The sequence below is a fragment of the Poecilia reticulata genome, chromosome 22, assembly GCF_904066995.2.
Source record: "Poecilia reticulata chromosome 22, P_reticulata-male-v2, whole genome shotgun sequence".
Classification (NCBI taxonomy): domain Eukaryota; kingdom Metazoa; phylum Chordata; class Actinopteri; order Cyprinodontiformes; family Poeciliidae; genus Poecilia; species Poecilia reticulata.
In genome coordinates, this window is record NC_088851.1 from 18819990 (window position 1) to 18842566 (window position 22577).

The following is a 22577-nucleotide window of genomic DNA, read 5'->3' on the forward strand; positions in this document are numbered from 1 at the left end:
GGAAATTCAGACCTGAGTGACAGAAATATGCATGTGCCAAGGGAAGCCCAGTAGGGGAGGCCGCTGTGTCTCAATAAAGCTTATTAGCAAGCAGAAAAAGACCTTTGCAGGCAGTGGGAACTTCAATGTTTTAAGAGAAAAACTTGATCCTAATTTTTAGGAAGCAAGAGGCTTCCTAAAATTTCTTTCCATATATTATTTGGCAGATGAGCTTAACATTTCCTCATGTGTGCCCTAAGAGTGGCTGTTACTGGAGTTCAGTTTGGTACATATTTATTGCTCCCCGGGGGCAATTTGTTTGCAGAGTGTCAAAAACCAGCTGCTGAGCTTCAGCACACAGATGCCATCAATGACCTGACTTCAAACTGGCTGCCTTTCTTTTTTTTACTAAAACATACAGGGTTCTTGCTGTTTTCAATTACACAAGTGCTTTAAAGCAATGGTTCTCAAACTTATATGGCAAATCCCCGCAGTAAAAACTAGGTTCTCCAAGTACCACCATACTGGCATAGTAGGACTTGGCCTTTCTCAGTTTGCTCTGTTGCAGTATGAGAGTAAAAAAATTGAACTGCATGAACTGCATGAGTCATGTAAACCATTTTACTGAGAAGCTAAAATTTCCCAATTTCAACTTGAGGGAAACAAAAGAAAGGCCCCATGAAGTCGAAAACCAAGAGGGAGACCCTGAGGTTTCTTGCCAAACCTAACATTAAAATCCAATATGGCTGCATTATGTACCCACAGGTATAACTTAATTGTGGTGCTGAGGAATTTTTTTTTCAGTAATCAAATTATAACATACACTCTCTGGCCAGTTTATAAGGTATATCTATTCAACTGATTATTAACACAAATAGCAAATTGTAATGAAGAAGTTCAAGCGAACTTCAGCATGGAGAAGAAATTGAAATTGACTTTCACTGTGGCATGGCTGTTGGTGCCAGATGGGCTGGCCTGATTGATTTAGCACCGGCAGATCTACTGGTATAGAGAGAGAAATATCCAATGAATGACATTTGTTAAAGACAAATATCCCTTGTTCATGTCAGAGTTTAGAGGACAAATGGGCAGACTGGATGGTGATGATAGAAAGCCAACAGTAGGTCAAATGATTACCTGTTAGTCTACATATGTAGAAGACCCTCTTTAAATGCATGAAGACAAAGGAGCTCATCCCGTCAACTACAGTAGACAGGCTTACCAAAATTGGACAATATCAAATTGCAAAAACCTTTCCTGCTTCAATGCATCTCGATGGCAGCTGTAACATTCAGATGGTACGGTCAGAGTTTGACATAAACAACACAAAAGTACGGCCCAATTCCACATTGCACCAACATTTTAAGCTGGTTGTGGTAGTATAATGTTGAGGGGGATATTTTCTTTCATGGAATACAATGGGCATTGTTTCAAATGCTACAACCTACTGAAATAGTTTGCTGACCATGTCCATCACCTTTAAGACCTAATGCTGCTATTGTCTACAAATGCAGAAAGATATGTCATCTAGCTGGGTCTCTGGCAATAACAAATTGGCAAATTACAACACCTTTCTGAATTTGGAACTGGACTACTGTTGAACTGGGCTTGATGTCATTCCCAGATCTACGTAAAGACTACAGTAAATACAGGGAGTTTTCAAAATGCCACAACATACTTTTGAGAAGCAAAGATCTACATGATCGAAAAACTAATCGTTGTGGTTTCTTTATGGCCAGCACACACATGGCACATTTATTTTAAAAACAATTATGCTAAATTGGGCCCATGAATACCACCAATGGTAAACAAAATGCCACAAGTGGCACTTCCACCATAGTTTGACAAGCGCTGCTTTAAACCAAATAAAAACCTGTTGCTGAGTCTTGAGCCTGACGATGGTTCCCATGCTTCAATCTAAAATCATTTGTGTAGAAAATGTAGAGCTGCTCGGGCAGTGGTTTGCAAGAGTGAGCTCAAGCTGTGCATCATTAGGGTCGCTCATTTGTGTCTGTCACTTAGAGGACAGACAAAAATCTACCAATTCTTGTCTATCCATTTAGCCTTGCCCAACAAAAGATGTTGTCACCCCTCACTAATTTCTCGTCTCCATTCAATTGTGTTGTGCATTCCACTGGAGAATATTCAATAATATTTGCTTAAATTCTCTGACCTGAAAGTGTTATAAATTCCTTCAGGGGCATGTGTCAGGATTGCATGTGATGTACTAACTTGAATGAGGAGAAATCCTTTATTTCTTGCTTTGATATGAATTTTTTTTTTTCAATAAATGGCCCTGAACCTTATTATGAATGAAAAGACAGCCTATACACACTGAAAGAAGAAATATATGGGTGGGAAAACCAGAAAACTGAGACGGGAGATGGGAATTCAGGTAATTTGTGCTCCCGAGCGGTCCAGAAATCGTTAATAGTTGAATTTATTGCAATGTATCTGTAGACCTCCCAGATTTTAGGCTGTTCTTCTAAGACGACGGAGCGCCTTGGTCCATCAATCAGAGGCCTGAGGGCTTTTTGCCAGCTTTTCAGGAGACTTGCTTGCAGACAACCACACTTTCTCACTTAGCAGGATGGAAAACTTGAGAATGTGTAGAAGAAGGAAGGAGACGGGATAAAAACACAGGACAGAAACAGGAGATACTCGTTTACCCATCCTAGCGGGGGCAACTTTGTAGGAAAGTCATCAACCCCCAAAGCCAAGACATACTTAGAATCCAATCCAAAGATTTGATCTCCAACAAGCTATTACAGAATGAAGGTCAAATACAGCTCGTCTAGAAAATGTTTCGTTTCTTGGAGTTTTAGCCAGAACTTTCTTTAGAACAAAAAAGTGCAGGAGAAAGTTTTTTACTCCAAAAACAGAAATTACTGACACAGGCAGCACTTACCAAACAGGTGGAGCCACATAATATGAAATGTGTTTAATGAGTCCCTGCTAATGAAACTAATTGAGGTTCATCTGTTGAATAAACACACGGAGTTAACATTAACAACCTTGATGACACTGACAATCTAAAACCTACAAAAGGCCACTTTAGTTTGATCATTTCAATACTAACATATTCAGTGGAGTCAACCTACAACACATGTACGACATAAGCAAACGGTCTTTGATAAGCAACACAACTCTTTACCTAAAACATGCTATTTTTCTTTTTATTAAGTTATGCATTGTCACCTTTTGCACATAGTTTGACAATTTAGTTTAAGAGCATCAGAGATACTGATGACAGTGTGAGCCACATCAAACACATTTGAACCAGACACACATTCCTTTATAATCTCCAACTCACTGTGGAATATTAACCACCTGGGATCCTTCCAGGAGAAAGCATACCACAGTGCATTCCTGTTCCTTAACTTAGCTTGGCTCCAATTAAGATATGGCTTGCAAATTTCATATTCATCTTCCTCCAACTGGGATTAATTTCTCATCTCGATTAGGTCTCCTCAACCGTGATTAGCCATGCTGCTGCCCAGCTAATAGCCTCATCATTCGAGCTGTGAAGGAATGTCACTATGTCAACATCAGTGGATAAAATATTGTCAGAGGCATGTGACGTCTCTATCAAATTACAATGAGAAGCTGTCGTGGAGTTGTTCCAACGCATGTGTTCTGTTTCAGAGGCCAAGTAATCCCTTCTTCTTTTTTTTTTTAGCTTATTTGGCTGTTAACAAGTATTCATGTTTGATCATAGCTAATAGAATTAGGAAGCACAAGCTCTGGCCCTCTGTGGAGGTAAATTGGATGTTTTGGGAATTGATGGAACATCTCATAAGGATAAGTTCATGGGGAAAATCTGGAAGTGGCGGCACTCCTTTGACCCTTACATCAGCTTCATCTGACTGATCACAACTGAACCTCATAGTGAACAGAGTCCCCACTACAGATTTTTCCTCTGAAATGTTGACAGAAAGTTTCATATTGACAGATATTTTCTTACATAAGAACAAGAAACAATAAGAATCTTTATTTTTAGGTGCAAAACAACAATGGGTGAGTATGACAGAAGTGTACAAATTGGAAAAGAGCCAATTTACTTCATCCTCACTGCAAAAAGGCACAAAAAGAAGAGAGCAAAATATAAACCCCATGACTCTCAGTTACAGAGCTAGAAAAATCGAGCGCTCCTGTGGGTAGGTTACGCTACCTTTTGCCTTGAATACATCTGATGTGAAACCTCCCACTAATGCTGTGACTCTCCTCCAGGGAGAGTCACAGGGAGGATGCTACTCATCACTGACAGATGCAGAAACAAATAGCTTGTGAAGCTCCAATAACGTACAGTAAGGGAGGGGTTGCCAGTGTGCTTACAGGAAGTCAGGCTCGGTCAGACTTGGGCCAAAGCAATTTGATGGTACTGCTAAAAATGTTTTATTAGTATCCAAGTCCAAGAATCTCTACACTAGTTTCATAAATTGCAATTATACAACTAGCTTGGAACTAAGTGCAGGCCTGTTTTGTTACTCCACCTCTTCATGTCAGCCAGAAGGATGGCTTTAACTACAGCTTGTTCTGCTTGATCTGGATCTCATTACTGCAGGAATCCTCAGCATGTGACTTTTAAAGGTCCTGGCTCCTGAAGGCTTCGTCTCCCAGTAAGACGGGACAGACTGGCATTCTTACCTCCAGAATGGCCACTCTCCTTCACGTACACAAACCCACAGCAATTGCCACAAATACAACATAAAATCCTTGTTCTGTAATGGTGAAAAATGTCCTGCTTCGTAACAAAGAGCAGTGAAATGCCTGTACAAAACTTCCCAGACACACCCAGACTGCAACAGAAGCAATGAGTTTCTAACAGTGGGTCAAATGAAACCCACGTAAATATACAGACTTTAATATGGAGACAGGAAAGAAGAACTAAATCCCCAAACTCTATTAAACTGTGCTTACACCGGCATCTTCTTTGCGTATAAAAAGATGATGTGCCCTCAGTCAGTGGTACATTTTGCGACTGGCAATAAACTGGTCAATGGCAGCATTGCACGCCTAGACACAAGCTGGGCTTTTATGGCATAATTATCACATACTCAATGGGAGACGCATGAGGCTTGTATAAGGCTATAAGACTTCTCTCAATGCTAAAAGCTCACAGCTCAGCTGACACATTCAGAGTAAAAAAAAAAAACAAAGGAATATGATCATTTTTCAGAGGCTGCTCTAGTGTCCAAACTACACAATTTCTGAAAAACCCTGATTGGTTCGAGAACAATGCACCAGAGCTTAATAATAAATCCAAGCACTAAACTGAGAGCAATAACACAGAGGAAATTCAAAGTATTTATCATGTTAATTTTCCTTTAAGGTCTTTGGGACACGGTACATGACTTCATCTTGACTTAAATGTTTTCCTTTCTAACATTCCCTTTATTCTTTTTGTGTCTTCCTGCGTGTGACCCTTCAGCCTACAGCATGTTACCTCCCCAAAAACAGCCACAAAAAGGAGCAATCAGGGTATTCGCTCTTTCTTCACCCCCAAAACATCAAAGAAAGAGGGAGAGGAAAACATCTGGGAGCCAAAAGAGATCACACTGAAGACACAGAAAGAGCGGGAATGAGGCAGGCTGAGGGGGAGCCAAAAAGGAACGGATAGACATCTATTATTGATGGAGGAGACTGAGAGAGTGTGTATCTGCTTCTGATTAAGGTCCAGTCAAACACGGTTCAAGCATGGTGCATATGTGGGCATTGCCATATGATTAAGACTACTGTAAGACAAATGAATCTCCAGTGCAAGGACAAATAGTGAATCCCAATGCCGTTTGGAGCTGTCAGATCGAGTGGCCAGCAATCGTCTAATGTGGACAGAGTTGCCACCCACCCAGTGTGCCGGCATGCAGCCACCCAGCTGCTTTTCCTCAAACCTACCACAACTCGAGTTGGAGAGTCCTTCATTTCCTCACTGTTAAAGGCCACACTGGATCTTTCTGCCCACAAGATGGGTGGTGTGCCTGCCAGGACCTCATCAGTATGCTAAATGTGTTTTTATTTGCAGCCAGGGTTTGGTTTTATGAAAGTGAAAACCATTTCAGTTTGAACCCCTGGATGCAAGAGTGAGAACCGTTCTCAGAAAGATTGTTTTCTATGTATGATCATCAAAGTTAATTTGAGTCTCAAATCTTCGAGGTATAAGTCCAAGTCAAATCTAAAGTATATAAAGGGTAAGTCCAAATTAAGACTCATGATTTTGTGGGGCGAGTCCATGTCAAATCTCAACTCTAAGAGGCTAAGTCCAAATTAAGTCTTTCAAGAATAAGTCAAAATCAAGTTACAGCCTGTTCAGGGTGAAGACCAACTCAAATTTCAAGTATGTGGAGCACAAGTCTGGGAAGTCCAGGTCAAGTCTTAAGTCTGATGAGGAAGGGTAAATCAAAGTTGAAAATTGATTTTTAAAGAGCAAATACATGTAGAGTCTAAGGTTAAAAGTTGAGTCCCAAGTTATGAAGGGGTAACTCCAAGTTATCTCACATCTTTGAAGAGCAGGTTGATTTCAAAACTTAATTCTTCAATGAACAAGTCCAAATTAAATCTCGGGTTTTTAAGAGGCAAGTCCAAGTCAAGTTATGAGTCTTTAAAAGCCAAGTCAAAGTAAGGTCTCCAGTCTCTGAGGCGCAAGTCCAAGTAAAGTCTCAATTTTTTGATGGCTAAGTTCAAATGGTCTCAATTCTAAAGGGTAACACCAAGTCCATTAGCGGTCAATTCTTCAGTCTTTAGTGGAAAGTCCAAATCTGGTTTCTAATCTTGCCCAAGTCATGTGCCAAGTCTTTAAACTACAAATCCAACACAAGTTTTTAGTCCTTGAGGGAGAAGTTCAAGCTTAGAATCAAAGTCAAGTTATTTAAGAGACTTAAACTCAATTATCATTAATTTATATTATATTAAATTAAGGGTTTTGATAAACGATTTTTGAAGGATAGACATTGGCATCGAAAAGTTTATTAAAAATAGTTGTTAGTTAATTTCTGAAAACTAGAGAAACAAGCAAGACAAACAGGAGTATAGAAAGTGTATAGAAAACAGGTTATGCATCAGATTTTAACATGTTATACAACCAAGCTCTAAAAATGAAAACACTGTCATTTGGACTTATTTGAAACTAAAGGATTACCTGGTTTGGTTGGGCACTTTTGGCACTTGTTCAAACCCCATGACGCCCCCACACTTCCACAGCAATCATCCTGTTTGGTTAGGCCTGGCAGAGGTTTGCCACACTGCAATGACATACAGCTGTGTTAGATCTGTGAAGCAAGTTTGATAGGATCACGTTTGAGCATGCGTGATTGTTTATGCCTGCGTGTTTGTGCACTGGCAAGGTTATATGTGTATCTGATTCAGAATGTGCTTGATGAAAACATTTCTCCAAGTTCATAGTGAACTGGATACATAAGCCATCTATGAACCTCTTTGTGTGCCTCATTAAGGTATTTGGTAAAAAAAAAAAAAGAGAGAGAGACTCCCAAAGTGTAGTTATTAGATTTTTAGCTAATACCTGTGATGTAACACGGAAGATTTCCTTTGGGAAACATGATTTCTTTCTGGCAGAAAGAAGGGGAAAACTTTATTCAAATGCTTTCTTGTGCTTCTTTTATGCCCAGATTCTGCTTCTTTTTTGACATTATGACTCGAAAGTTCAATTTCAAGCTCCCATTAAACCCAATTAGAGAAAATGGGATCTAATACTGGGAAAAAAAAAAAGAAAAAGAAAAGACTTCATTATGGACCAATACTTTGTTGCAACTGCATAGCTACAAAGCAAAGTGCATCAAAGTGAATAAATGCTATACTAGCCATCACATTAGATAGTGATAGTAATGCATCTACTTTTCTTATCTGGGTTACATTTGCAACTTCCATACTTTATTCTTATTTAGGCTCTAGGCTTTTCAGGCTTTTTTCTTTATTTCTTACTTTAGGCTTATTAGATGGTTAACATAAAATTCAATAATTGTTCAATTCTAATAACATCGGCTATGTTTGATGGTAACAATTCCCACCAAAATGATTTCCATTTTTGCAAAAGGTTGTTCAACCATTAGCTGTTCTCATTCTTAGCTAACGAAGGTTTCATGGATGCAGAGGAGGACCAAAGAGAAGAATGAGAAGGACAAAGTTCAAGCCATCTCCTGTCTACCAAGTTATTGGCCAGTGTACATAAGACCTTGATAACCAAAATAAATCCTTCTCATGGGTTGTCTGTCTTTTTCATTCCACAGATCTCAGAGAATGCAAAAAAATGTGAAAATAAAATAATTTTTCCCTTCTGACCTCTGCAACAAGAGGGTAATGCTCCAAGATGCCCAAGTGATGACAGTTTAAACACTGCTTTTCTAAGGTTTAACATAATACCTGTCCATCTACTGTTTCCTGAAAGCATCTGCCAACGTGTCCATTCTGGAGGATGGACGTTGTACTGTGGCCATTCCAGTGGCCATTGCCGTGGGCGAGTCTGCCGTTATGTTCACTCGTGTGTTCGTGTCCGTTTCCAGGCTGGGAGCGCTGCTGGACAGAGTGAGCTCCATCTGTGGTGGCTGGTCTCTGTCCAGGCTGGACTCGAGCTACTTGGTGAACCTGGACCTCGGCCTCTGGCGGGTGTTGTATGTGGACGTTCACCAGCGACGGGTGGAGAGACACTTGGGACAGAGATTCCCAGAGTTTACACAAAAGATTGGATAGTTTACATTTTAAAATGTACAATATTATAAGTAGAAGCATAAACATCCAAAGCATACCACTTGTATTTACATTCTCCAATTTTTGAGCTATAAGCTAACATCGACCACAAACTTGTTCAACAAACACTTGCTTCATCTGCAAATTATGAGATCTAGAGTAGACCGAGAATTTCTGGCAGTGAACAACTACGCAACAAGGAGAACACAAAGAGTTTGGGATTTTCTGGTTTAAATCAAATCAATTTAAATACCAAAAACAGATTTACTGTAGAGCTTAGAAGACGTTGCAATGTCTAGAACGAGCCCTTTTGTCTTTCTGACAGAAGGGGAAGCATCTATCTTCAGGGAGTGCCAGGGTTTTTTCCCAGAATCCTGACCCACTCTCATAAATCATAATCTTCCAGACAGAGTGCAACGTCCAAGTAAAAGACGCAGATTTTATCAAGCGTCCTTAACAAGCCTCTGCCTCTGTTTGAATAAGCGCACACACAAAATGGAAAATTTATGTGCAGTGACAAAACAACATGGACATTTGTCTCTTTAATTAACTTAATATGCTTCTATTTACTGTTCAGCAGATTGAGATACCAACAGAGATAACATTATTAAATGGGGGAGAAAAAAAACCCTCCTAACTCCAAAGAGGGGATAGTGAAGAAGCAAATCTTTATTTATATATTTAAAAGATCACAATGTCTCAGCTCTGTTACTGATAACCACTGCTGTTATGATAAAAGAAGCCTTATCCAAACTATGTGAGGACTTCCACTGAGTCATCCATTAGTTCATTTGCTTAAAATAGAGTCTGGCCTCCACAGCTGTCCCACAGAAGCAGAGCTCCACACTGTAAGCAGTGCTGAAAATCAAAAATGAGCCCTCCGAGAATTTAAAAGAGAAGTGTTTGCGTCAAACTTAGTGATGATAGCCGAGATACGACCGATTTGATCCAATATTATATTGCACCCCAGACTGATGTCATTCCTGGATCAGATATTGGGTTGAAGGCGACTGGTCCAGATGCCATAGCCCTGTGTGGCTGGGCGTTTGCAGTGACATCACAAAATGTTGAATGGCTCTAAGGTAACGAATGTTTGCAAAATAGAAAATTCAGCAAGAGTTGGATACTATATAGCTCTTAACCTCAATAAGAGCAATAATTGTCAATAAAAGTAGTTAAAACAGTTTTTAAAAATACAGCTATAATATTTTGTTGACTTTATCTGTTGGAAAATGTAAAATAAAAGGTATTTCTTGACTTGACTTTCTTTACACTGAAATAGCAAATTCCCTTTGAGCTATTTGACAGTATCTTACTCAGTCGCTTCCTGATGTTACAGTTAGTTTTCCTCTCAGTGCTGCTGGTGAAAATCACCAAGAAAAGTTTTTATTTTAGCCACAATTTGATTTGAACTGGACAATTATAAACAAGAAAGTGTTTTAAGTCAGATTAACAGTTCTAATTAAAAGTGAGGCAGCGTTAGAAATATAATTGTCTTCAACTGCTATCAAAGTTTTGCTTTGTATCTCCATTTATCAAGCGTTACTTTGACTAGAAATATTTAATATTTTCTGTTCACAGTAGGTATCTCACTGTTATCCTCTTTCAACTCCGATGGAAAGAACCATTAGATGATCTCAAAATACCAACCAATGCAGATGTGATATTGGATTAAATGTTCATTACATAGAGTTCACAATAAAGCCGCTGAGATAAACTGTAATCGCACTAAACAGAGATGCCAAGAGACTAGTCTACTACTACATATCAACTGGTCATAATCTTTAAACAGACTCTTGCTTAAAAGATTCAAAACTATCTCTTTGAAGTCCATCTTAAAATGAATTCAAACAGAACACAATGTCATCTTTTTGAAAGTATGTTTACCATGCTGATTGGAGAGTGGCAAAGTGTACGTGGAATGGGAAGGTGATTTCGCTGCCTGGCGGCTCGCATCCTTGCGGCTGTGAGGAGAGGGTCTGGGAGGCGGCGGTGCTGGTAGGTGGCAAAACTTCCCCGTTGAATTTGATGGGCACCAACACAGGTTCCTGCCAATGCATCGGCCTCCGTTCATGCAGGGGATTTGACAGAAGACTGCGGAGAAGGAGCACAAAGTGAATGACAAGAAATTACAACACTCTAAATTTTAATTGGATGATTTTCAACCACAAAGATTAGGTAATAGGAAAGGGAAGGGGCAGCACTAATAGGAAGGGCATGTTCCTAAGGTTTCCACTTGGTAGGATTTGTTTGCAAACAGTAGGCAGTAGTCATGCTGTTTCCCACCAGGCGCCTCATTTCAGGTGACATTTATAAAATCTCAACTTTGTCCCTCATGCCTCTCCTTTCGTATAGGATCCTGAATAATACTCTGTCTGCAGTTTGATTTATTGGTTGCAATTCTTCATGAAGAGAAAAAAAATCCAGCCCTTGCCAGATGTGCTTCTTTCTCAAACCCTTTTGTCTTTTGGCTTAAGGGATGAGAGCCTTGTAAACCCTCTGCTTACCCGGACCTGCTCCCACCTACAGATTTGCTCTGACACAACCTCAAAACATCAAAGAAAGTCAAAATTTAAAAATCCATTCATCCATAATGAACAAAGAACAAACTAGGATATAAATAAGTGTAAAAGGGACATTTTTCAGTTCTACAGTAAGGAAATCTGTGGGTCGCCTTTAAGGACTGTATCCACATATTACGAGATGAAAGAGTCTCATTGCAGCAGAATCCTGCTGTGAACCGCATCCTCTCTGTCTCTTTGAGGCAGCCAGTCCCACATTAACAAGGTGTAAACAGGGACTATAGAGAGTCTGGACAGTCTTGATGGCATGCAGGGAAATGAGCTCCCTGTCAACCAAGATTAACAGCAGTGACACTGCAGGGGTATCCAAGAGCGGGCAATGGCATAAAAATAGAAAAATATCAACAAATATCAGGGCTTAGAATGGAATGTTTAAACAGAAAAAAGAACATTGCGTTAGGAAATTCACAACAGTCAAAAAGAGAGCCAGACGTCAAGGCTAACGCAGGTCAGACACACAGGAAGGCCTCCTGCGATTCAACATGCTGGCTAAATTATCAGCTGAAGGAGGCCATTAAAAGGCAATGTGTTTGTGCTGCTCTGTTCTGTGCCAGACCAGTTCCAGCCTGGCATTAACTATTTTTGGACCAACATAGTGCTGACGACTCTGTCTGACCATTCAGGAGTCTCTAAACAAAAACACTTTTCACTTTTCAACCAGATTTCCAGAGAGTCTATCTCTTAAAGGAAGAGGGAATGAATCAAGAAAGCCTGTTAGCCTGTTGTAATTGTGCAAGCAGAGTTTATTGCACCATGCATCAAACATAACAACAAGATGAAATAGTTGACATTCCTGGACATCCATGCACACCCCAAGTAATTACAGCATTTGAGCTTATGCTCTTTTAACACGTGCCTTTATGTAATCAAAGGAGATTTCTGGAAATTCGGCAGGGGCGGATATAAGCACACTGTTGAGGGAGGTTGCTGAGGCGTGGGGAATGTAATATTTTGGGAGGCTTCTGTTAAAAGTATTTGGAATATCAATGCCTTATACTATAATCCTTTTAATGGGACTGTAAATCTACAGCAACAGGCTGTTTGTACTTCATAAGCCAGCAAGATTTGCAGTTAAGATCTTAAATTGAGGACTGGTTTACTACCTGTTTGCATAAATTAAACACATTGCGAAACCCTTAATAAACATTGATCTATTTATTATTTTTCTCAAATAAAAATCCTTCTTTCCAGTTGTATGTTAGTCCAGCACAAGGTAGTCCATAATTGTGAAATGAATGGAAAAATATTGATGGTTTTCTTTCTTTTTTATTTTTGAACAACTGAAAATACGTTTTTAAAAAGCTGCTATGTGCATTTGTATTCAGTCCCTTTGACAATGACACCCATGAACAAAAGTGTAACCAATTGCTTTCACAGTCCACCTGTGTGTAATTTCACCTTATTATAATTAAAGCTGTTCTGTGAAGACCTCAAAAGTCAAAGGTCTAGAGAACACTAGTGAATAAGTAACTCATGAAGACCAACGAACCACCCAGAAAGGTCAGGAATGAAGTTGTGGAGAAGATTAAAGGGAAGCTCGTCTATAAAATAGCACTGTTTAATCCATCATCTGATAATGGAATATGAGTGTGACACCTCTGTAAGCATACCAAGATAAGCCCATCGACCTGAACTGACAGGATGGGAAAGGAGAGAAAATCATCGATATGCAAAGCTGTCAAGAGGCTCATGTTGGGTCTGGAGGAACTGCAGAGATTCACAGTTCAGGCAGACAAATCAGTTCATAGTAGAACCATTGGCTGCGACCCAAACACAGTACATCTGGATTCCATGGAAGAGTGGAAAGAAAAAAAGCTATTGTTTAACAAAAGCCATTGGAAATTTGCAATGAGCCACTTAGAGGACACAGTAAACATGTGGAAGAAGGTGATCTTGTCAGATGAGACTAAAACTAATCACACATCCTCCTGACCAAGCAATCACTATCATAAAAAAACGGGGCAACAGGATCCTGCGTGTTCTTCAGCTAGGGATCAGGTAAACTGATCAATACAGAAAAGACGGGGATGGATATAAATACCAGTATTAGAAGAAACCTTGGTCGAGGATGCTAGAAACTTGAAACTGGGGTGAAGGTTCACCTTCCAGCAAGACAATGGCCCCAATAAATGCACCATAAATATCAGAATGCCACGTACATGCTTAAATATAATAATGAATCCATGGAAAGACTTGAAATCTAATGTTTAGAGGTGTGCTCCATTTAATCTGACTGGGATTAAGCCATTTTTGCAAACAAAAATGAGCAAAATAATGTGCAAACCTAATAGACTAAAGACATACAATAAACCTATGAAGCCTCACTTTTCAGATTTCACAATAATACACAACTGTGTGTTGATCCATCACACAAAATCTTGATTAAATACATTGAAATTGGTGAGTAAAACATAAAGTATGTGCTGCCTTCCTCCTCCAACCAATTAAAATAAAAAACAAATCGAGAGATTAAATGCTGGGCAGTGTTGCACAAAGCACATAAGATACTCTCACTATTATCAAGATCAATCAGGGGACACCTAGTCAACACATGGGTGTACCAACTCCCAGATGACTGCATACTCATAAAACAAAGAAAAAAAATCAATTGAACTCAGAAACTTAAGACGTGGCACAAATAAAAATACCACTTGTCTGAGACACAAACAGCTTTTTCAACTAATCTCCTCCTAAATTATTCTTAGCAAGATCCCTAAAACTGATGAAAAAAAACAAGAAGCTTGCAGGGTTTGGGTCTCCCTTGCCCTGCTGGCACTGACCACCCCCTCCCTTCCCATGGACACCGTTCTGTGTGAATTTGGAACAAAGCCCTCTGGATAAATGGCAGGTTTAATGTAATCCCCATAAAATCCTGTTCATGCTGCTACTCTTTCTCTCCTTCTGCCTCTCCGTTGATTCTTTCACTCGCTTCTGCTCTCCCAGGGAGCACGTTAAATGGTTAACAGCAGGGCCAACCACAAGGTGCAAACCACAGAGAGATGGGGCTAAGTGCTGGGAGCGTGGGACCACCAACTCCACGTGTGTGTCTATGAAGAGAGATTAGCCCCATTTTACAGTGCTTTTCTACTGCTTTCTCAGTTTTTTTCTCCTTTAAAGTAAGTTTTTAATTTAGAGCTCAAGTTTAATCTACGCCACTCTCCTTGTTCTTTGCGCTTAGTGTTCGGAACAGACAGCATGCTACTGCGAATCCATTTTGTCAAACCCACCTCATAAAAGAGGAATGAGATATCAGAATGGAGACACATGTAAAGTGTGTGTGTAATGGAAAGAGACAGGCAAAAGAAAAAAGAAACAAAAAACCCCAAAAACCCCCAAAAACAAAACACGTATATGAGAGAGAAGAGACGCAGGAGTTGAGGCCCGGGATTCAAAACTTACAGAGTCTGAAGCCTTGGTTCTTTGGCTGTTGTTGCTGCTGCTGCTGCTGCTGGTGCTGCTGCTGGTGCTGCTGCTGGTGCTGCTGCTGGTGCTGGTGCTGCTGCTGCTGCTGCTGCTGCGAGTTGTCGCTGTATACAGTGGTAACATCTCCCTTCTCGCAGCTGTTGTAGCAGCGCCCGCCATTGCACACCCTTCGGCAGAGCATAGGTGTGAAGACGATCTTAATCCGGTCGAGGTTGGAGGTGAGATTAGCCCCTGGAAGACACCAGCACATCTGCTTGAGAAAAAGCAGCGACAGGAGATGAAATGGGCTTAAGAAGAGCTGCATCTTTCCTCCACTCCAGCCTCACAGAGACACACTCTTCATCCAGGCAAACAGACGGTTTTTAAGAGCGAAAGGGTGTGTGCTGACGGTCGGCCAGTGGCACGCTACAGGCGAATGAGCAATGTGGCACAAGCCGGGGAAAGGGGCTGGAGGAGAGAACTGCTAGGTGTTGGGCGAGGCTCCAGAGCACTTTATCTTTAGTAGAAGGTGTTGTGGATGTGTGTATGTGTCATGGAGACAAAGAGAGAGTAAGTGCATGTGAACATGGTGTAATGGTGGGAATATGCTCAACAGCCGCAGACCTGGCACAAAACAAGAAAAAGAACAGAAGCCAGATCTTCAGACAGCTGTTTGCACTGGATAACATATTTGAGAGTAAAAAGTAGAAATAAAAAGGTCAAATTGTTTCTGCTGCAAGAAGAAGCACCAGAGATCATTGCTTGTTATTACAGAGAGGTTAGTGCAAAGATATACAATGAATGCAGCAATGATACAAAACATCTGCCTGAGTCCTGCAGACCACAGAGGCTAATGGGCTTCCAGTTTATGAGAGTGTGTTTGTCTTATAAAAGTTGTCTGGAGACCAGTATAAGATGATTTTTAGCTCTCTTTGCTCTAGCCTGTTCTAAACTTAGAAAAACAAATCTATTAAGAGCTGTTGACAGTAACACTCTTCCCTGTGGACTCTGTAGCTGAGTGATGAAGACTATTTTAAGTAAGGTATCTAAAATGAAATCAGAAGAAGCATTCTTAAAAAGATTTTTCTGTGAGACGTCTAAATGTTCAGGCGGCACATATTTCAGCAAAATTGCTCTAATTTATCCTTTGGAGCTTTCGATCCACGTCTCTAGGAATTCTGATGAATTTGGAAATGTTTGAAAGCTTTTGCAAACGTCACAGTTGAGGTAAGAATCTCCATTATCAAGAGAATACACCGTTTAAAATGTTGACTCTGTAATCTTTTAGTTTTTCCTTCTAAAACATCTCCTCTGTGTCTTACACATACATTATGATGTTGCTTCTTTTTTCTGGTCATTAATAACCTGGTAAAATAGGAAGACTAAAAAGAAATATTCTTAGAACAGAAACGGTATAGAAATGATTAGTTTCTTGATCTTACCTGCTGGATGCAACACATGGTTGAACTGTCCCTGCAAATGGCTGTCACTAGGAGACCTTTGACCGTTAAGGGACGGGGTGTTGCTTTGTCTGTTCCTGTGGGAGTACCAGTTTCTATTCTCACTGCCGTGGCCATTTGCAAAGCCGTTGCCGTTGGGCAGAGCATTGGAGGTTATGGGCTCAGAGGACGATGGATAACGCTTCACGGTACGGGAAGTCCCGCTCTGCTGAGGCGAGGAGTACGCAGGTCCTTGTCTTGCTTGGGTTCTGCAGATCACATAATCAAAACAGAAAAAAAAACTCTGATTAACTTCCAACAAATAAACACAGTGAAGGAAGACACACCCATCAAAACGTATTGTATGTTGATCTCTGTGAAATCAAATTAAATGAACTCTTGAGAGATGCTGCATAGGTCATAGCATTGTCAAGCTGATTTTATAGATGAGGTAAAACAAATTTAAGGCTCTTTTGTTTTAATGAATTTAATAACACCATAAAATTCTTTAAGCTCACAGGACATCTGCTGCAAAGAGCCCCACCAATCACTGAGACTCAGCTAGACAGTAACAACATTTCGCAAGACTAGACAGTACACCGTAACAGGCAGCCAAAAGGGAAAAGAATTACTACTCCCACTTTGTCTGTGTATGTACTTGTGCGTCTAAAAAGGTGTCTGGATTAGATCGTTCCATCACCCCCAGGGTATGCTTGTCTAGATTAGGAACTCCTGTGGCCACCTAAAGGGGAACGTCCTGAAACTTCCACTGGAGGGGAGGAAATATTAAACACAATATGCCGAAAAGGGCATATTGTGTCCCAGTGAGCATTTGATTTTGGGTCAGTTGCACAACTTCGAAGATCGGGTTCATGTGACCTGAAAGGAGGAGGCAGACAGGCCTACCTGGAGTTTGGGATTGATTGTGGAATGCGGGGTTCCGCCCCACGCCAAAACATCTGGATCACAGTGATCTGCCCTGACAGACAGAGTGAGACAAAGACAAACCCTGCCGGACAGATCAGAGGAGCCGGTCCACAAAACACACCTGCGATCTTACAAGCTACTTAAAGTTGTAATCAAAGCCCAAGTGAGGATACAAGCCATTCATTACTTTATTACATGTGGTTATGAAGCCACAAATTACATATGTACACAGTGAATACGTTCAATTGAACTACAGACACAAAGCAATTTTCTGGCAATAAGCATATTGGACAAAAATATCCACATGCCCACACACTTTCAAAAACAAAAGTAGACACACACATACACGCACACACACCCCGTCCCAGCTGTGCACAAGCCTGTGCAAGTCTTTCTTTTTTTTAAAGAGAACATTCCTGTTGTTAATAAAGACAGGACACCAAATGAAAAGGGGGAAAAGGAGGCAAACATTTGATAATGGTCTGTCACGTCATCATTTCAAAAGACTCCAGGCAGCACACACAGCTGCCAGCTGCTCACCCAGATGCTGAGTCTAAAGGGTCGGTCCTAAGCGTTTAGAATGACAAGGAAACAAGAGGCTCTGATGTTTATGGTGGTAAAAGGATGGACAGATATACTAAACCCAGATACAGTTTCCAATCCAAGTTTTGGTTGGCTCAGTTCCATTGCTAATGCTGACACCTGGCCTGCAAGCATCCTGCCTGGCTTCCTGGGCTTAGCCAGATGTTGTTCCTTCCGATGCAGACGCATTCAAATGGCAAAGTCACTTCCGCACAGCATGAGCTCATCATTGTCCACCCAGACTTTTGATCAGAAGGCAAGCAGGGGAAACAGGAGTAGGGATATGATGATGTTGTCCACCTACATTCATAAAGATTATCTAGCCCCTCAATGGTTCTGGGTTACTTAGATGGCATTTGGGAGTCCTCTGGTGATGTTTTCCATCATACTATGGTATAATGGAAAACATCATGTGTGGTGTCAAGTGGTACATGTACAGCTTTAAATAATCAAATGACTTTGCCAAAAAGAGCTACTATGGGTTCAGATGAGAAAAAAGTAAGTCAATTTGAATTGGACAACCTAAGTCATAGTTACTTGGACAATCAAGTAACTATGTCATCTTCAATTGCTATGAAAATGCTGTATATATCAAATATGACTTCAAAGGCATTTGACTTTAAAGCCATTGTCTCTTTAAGAAGCTTCTGCTCTTTCCGACTCGCTGCCTTCAATTGCCACTCCTGCTGCTCTTCTGGAGGAGCTGAGTTGGGTGCTCTGTTTTTCACTTCTTGTGTTCTCAGTTAGTACAAAACGTCTCCTGATGTCTGCAGATCACATTAAATCAATTATGGCTTATTCCAAACAATTCTTCTACATTTATGTAATTAGCTTCAGCTGCAAATGTTTTTGTCTCGGTCCAGGCCAAAGAAAGGAGACCATTTTACTTGGGCTGTATTGTGATTTTATGTCAAAATTAGAATGTCCCTTCAACTTGAGATTCATTAGCTTGAAGTGACTGGTAAGATCGAGTGTGTCATCATAATGTTTTGAGAACTGCATTACTATACGTAATTACTAAAACAGGGACTGGTTATGTGGAGAAAAGTGAGACTTGCACAATAGAGACTAATTCAAGGCAGACTCTGCACACCACTGAGCATCATGTAAGGTTTATGGGGTGCTATTTGGCTAGTTTTTCAAGCTATTATTCTAAGAAAGCTTTTATTCTCAAAAGAAAAATCTTGATATAAATCTTTACTCTTTTAAACTAAAAAACTTTTCTCTTATCTTAGGTAAAAATTGTGTTATAGTTGAGTTTTCATCTGCGTTGTTCATGTTTACTCTTTTGTGTTTTTTTTACACATTTCTTGTCAAGTAAATGATTTTACCTATTACGTGCGACAAGCCTAAACACAATTAAAAAGAAGTTGTAAAACTGATGATATATGTAAGAGGGGAGTCCCACATGTGGAGTGTTGCAGTTTTCCATATGCTGAAAGTATTAGTGCTGTGATCACATTTATTTCAAGCTTTATAACACTGGGTGGGAGATGTGAGAACATATCTAATGAGCTCAACCACAAACCTGATCCCTGCAGCATGATCTAATTTGAAGCAATTTCCCTATTTTCCCTTTTCCTCGAGAAACTCGAAAGCCTCATAAAAGTCCAATAGCCACTCCCAATGGTTTTTCAGCTTCAGATTTCTCTTGAGGGCTTTAATGTGTAGATAATTACTTTTATCTTAACAAGAATTTAAAGCTCACTTTAAGGAGAGGAACAATTTAGTCAGAAACTAATCATTAAAACAAGTTTTGCTTTAGTATTTTGTGAATATGGACCATGTTATATACCTCTAACTGAAGCTAGATGTTTAGTGAATAAAATGAAGATGTTGCACTGAAAACGACAGACTTGCTGAGACACAGGCTTATTTTCTATATCTACACAAAAAAATACTTTTGACTTGACATTTTACCTCTCCGTCCAACGTTTGGACAGGGCAGAACAAAAAGGTGTCTTTTAATACATTCTCCTTTTATTGCAGCAGCTAAATCTATCATGAAAATATTTATAGAAATCCAATCTTTGACTTGAGTACTTTTCCAATTAGAAAAAAAAGAATGTTAGAACTTGTTTTTAACAAAATCACCCTTGGCCAACTTGGTGACGCCACTGATAATTTCTCTAAACTAAAAGTTACTCAAGTGTTTTATATGTTTTTTGATGGTTGAATCGTAAAATAGTGAATCATGACTGAAAAGGGCAGTACCGTGTACTTTCCAGGCACATAGTGCAATTTTATAGCACTATCAAGTAACTATCTTACCTTCAGCTGCTGCACAAATGTTATTACTATCAAATATGACTTAAAAGAAAATTGACTTTATAATTTAATGCCTTAAAATTGGGCCTCTGTCTCTTTTAAAACTCTAGCTTTTTCTGAAGTCATCACAACAATGCTCTTCCATCAACACTTCAACAAAATTTTTACCAGAGTTGCACTGATAAGCAGTTTGGATAATGAGCTCAGCTGATGGCCAGTTCCACTAGGTGTTTGCTAATTGATGCTGGCTAGTCTGAAGGAGCTCAGTGGGGATGTCGTGATGGAGGGATACTCTGCGAGGCTGCAACTCAGAGGAGGAACAGTGCGTCAAAGGCCTACCCAGGCTTATGCACAGTTGAATGTTTGCCATATATAATGCCCCTTTAGTATTTCTATGAGGTCTTAACAAAATCTAACATTTCTATTTGCCTTCCCTAATTGGGAAACTCAACAGAACATGTCAATCAAGACAGATGTGAATTTATCTTCAATACTCTAAAAAATAAGGTTTAAGAAAACTGCTACTTGCCAAGAGCTACTGATAGTTTAAAAGTTTAAATGAACTAAAACTGTAAAAAATAAAGTTGCACAAGCAGACAAAGGATGATAAGAATTGTAAAAAAAAAAAAAAAAGACCCTCACTGTTAGAAAACTGCAGTAAAGAGTGGCACGCCTTGTTTCCAGTCAGATTCGGTACACTTGTTTATTATCTAGCATATTCCAGAAAGTGTTTCCAATTCCAGGGTTGAACCCTAACACTTTATGTGGAATCATGCAGGTACAAATAAGTAACATAATAGTATATCTTGTTTGTCGCGAGCCGTGACATTTTTCGCTGCCCCAATCAATGAACTGTGTTGTGTTACGCCGGTAGCACCACTTTCACCGTAGAGTCTCATTGTCTGATGGACCAACAACTGAAAGGGGCCCAGGAATAGTGGAGTCTGAGTCAGTTATATGGACCATTTCTACTGTGAAAACAGACAAAATTGCTGACTGAATTGCACCAACCTGCGCAGTTCCAATCAGAAGTCTCCATAACAACAAACAGATGTTATCTAAACCCCAACCAATTGTTTTGGAGGCTTGCCAGAGCAAAAACAACCGGTTTTGTTCAACTTACCGTTACACACATAAAAGTAAAGAACTGCCTCACACAAGTGAGCTTTAACTGCAACTGTTTGTTTTGGTCAGGTTTGACTAAGGCTGATATTTTCAAGGACAAACACTCTAGTGTAAGACAAAGGAGATATGAAAAAGTACCAATTAATTTTTGTGACTGTGATATATTGCGCCCGGATAGGCCCTGGGACTCCTACTGAAAAAAAGAAATAAAACTGTGGAATATTTATTGCATAAGAAAGATTTAGTTTCATATAAGAAATCTTCCTACTGAGCATTTACATGTTAACATTTTTTTTCCCAAAAGAATCACATTCTGATAAATCTCAGGCCAAATGTTTGATCAAAGCATCAGCAATAGAAGCTTCCAAGTAAGACATAAGTTACTGGCACAAAACAACTCCCATTAATATTGTTCATTTCACATATACATGTGGAAAAAGATCTCATCACACCACAATGGAGAAAATTACAATCACAAAAAGCCATGGCCAAGAATCGACACCAAGCTGAAATTATTTTTAAAAAAAAGCTTCCAAGAATTGCTAAAGTTTTACTTTGCATTTAGCTGGCAATCTATGAACTCCTTTCTGCATTACAACACGCGAGCATTCATTCTCCAAAAATTCTGACAAGACAGCTTGAACGGTAGTTCCAACTTCACATCACGTTGATCTAGATGAGTTGAAGAGGGGGACTTTTGAGGAGCACAAACAGCACACAGGCGAGAAGTGCAAAAACACAAGTCAGTATAAAAAGCTGGAAGATGGTCAAAAGGAATTGAAATCCTCTGATGTCTGTACTTCTGTTGATGCTGCACATAAACCCTGTTGATCTTAAGAGCTTTGAATTACACTGCCAAGCAAAATGCCAGGTGCACACTGAAGCTTCAGGGTTTTGGGTGAAATTTTGTAAGGCGTCCTCGTTTAACCGCCAATAAACCCCTGTAGTGGAGACTTGGAAAGCACCAACTCCAATCGTTTAAGAGGTGTTCCTGTAAGCGTTCCACTGGGAAGCTAGTACTTCTCAGACAGACAGGGGAATTCTGGATTTATCAGATCAACCTCACATGCATACACACACATAGTGACCCAGATCCTAAGGAACTGTTTACATCTTAAACTGTCTCCTTAGCCCACTCTGCATGACGAGGCCAGAGCGGTGTTTATGTGGAGCATTGCTCAGAGACGTATGGGCCACAGCTGATTCATTCACTAACAGTTCTGTCTCTGAGGTGCGTTTATGATTCTCAGTGTGCGTAAATCTCGCAAAGAAATAAAGCACTCTTGACATTTGATGTATTCCAAGCTGAGAACCTACTTCTGGGCTTAGAATACCTTAAAGCCTACAAAAACGGTCATTACAGTGATATTAAATGGTTTTTAACCAGCTCTTTCAGCACCTAAAGCCCAGCACAGTTCCAGCTATACAGAGCTCATTTTTCATTTGGATTTGTTTGAGAAAAGCGAAGTTTGAACAGCCATCCAAAGGTTTGGATTGTTTCTTTATAGTGGCTAAAGCCGAAAATAGACTAATATGACGTGGCTGGATGGAGCAATGTGGCTTCAAACGAGCTGTC

The 22577-nt window shown here is 40.0% G+C and overlaps 1 protein-coding gene across 1 annotated transcript in view; it reads right to left on the reverse strand.

Annotated features, from left to right (window-relative positions):
* LOC103458496 (latent-transforming growth factor beta-binding protein 2) overlaps window positions 1–22577 on the reverse strand; it is a 106701-nt gene that overhangs the window by 49154 nt on the left and 34970 nt on the right. Inside the window, exons 4-8 of the mRNA XM_008399342.3 lie at window positions 16103–16368; window positions 14658–14912; window positions 10564–10770; window positions 8353–8636; window positions 7115–7217 (exon numbers count right to left, since the gene is read on the reverse strand). Of these exons, the coding sequence (XP_008397564.1) occupies window positions 7115–7217; window positions 8353–8636; window positions 10564–10770; window positions 14658–14912; window positions 16103–16368 (1115 nt within the window). The remainder of the gene's footprint in view (window positions 1–7114; window positions 7218–8352; window positions 8637–10563; window positions 10771–14657; window positions 14913–16102; window positions 16369–22577) is intronic.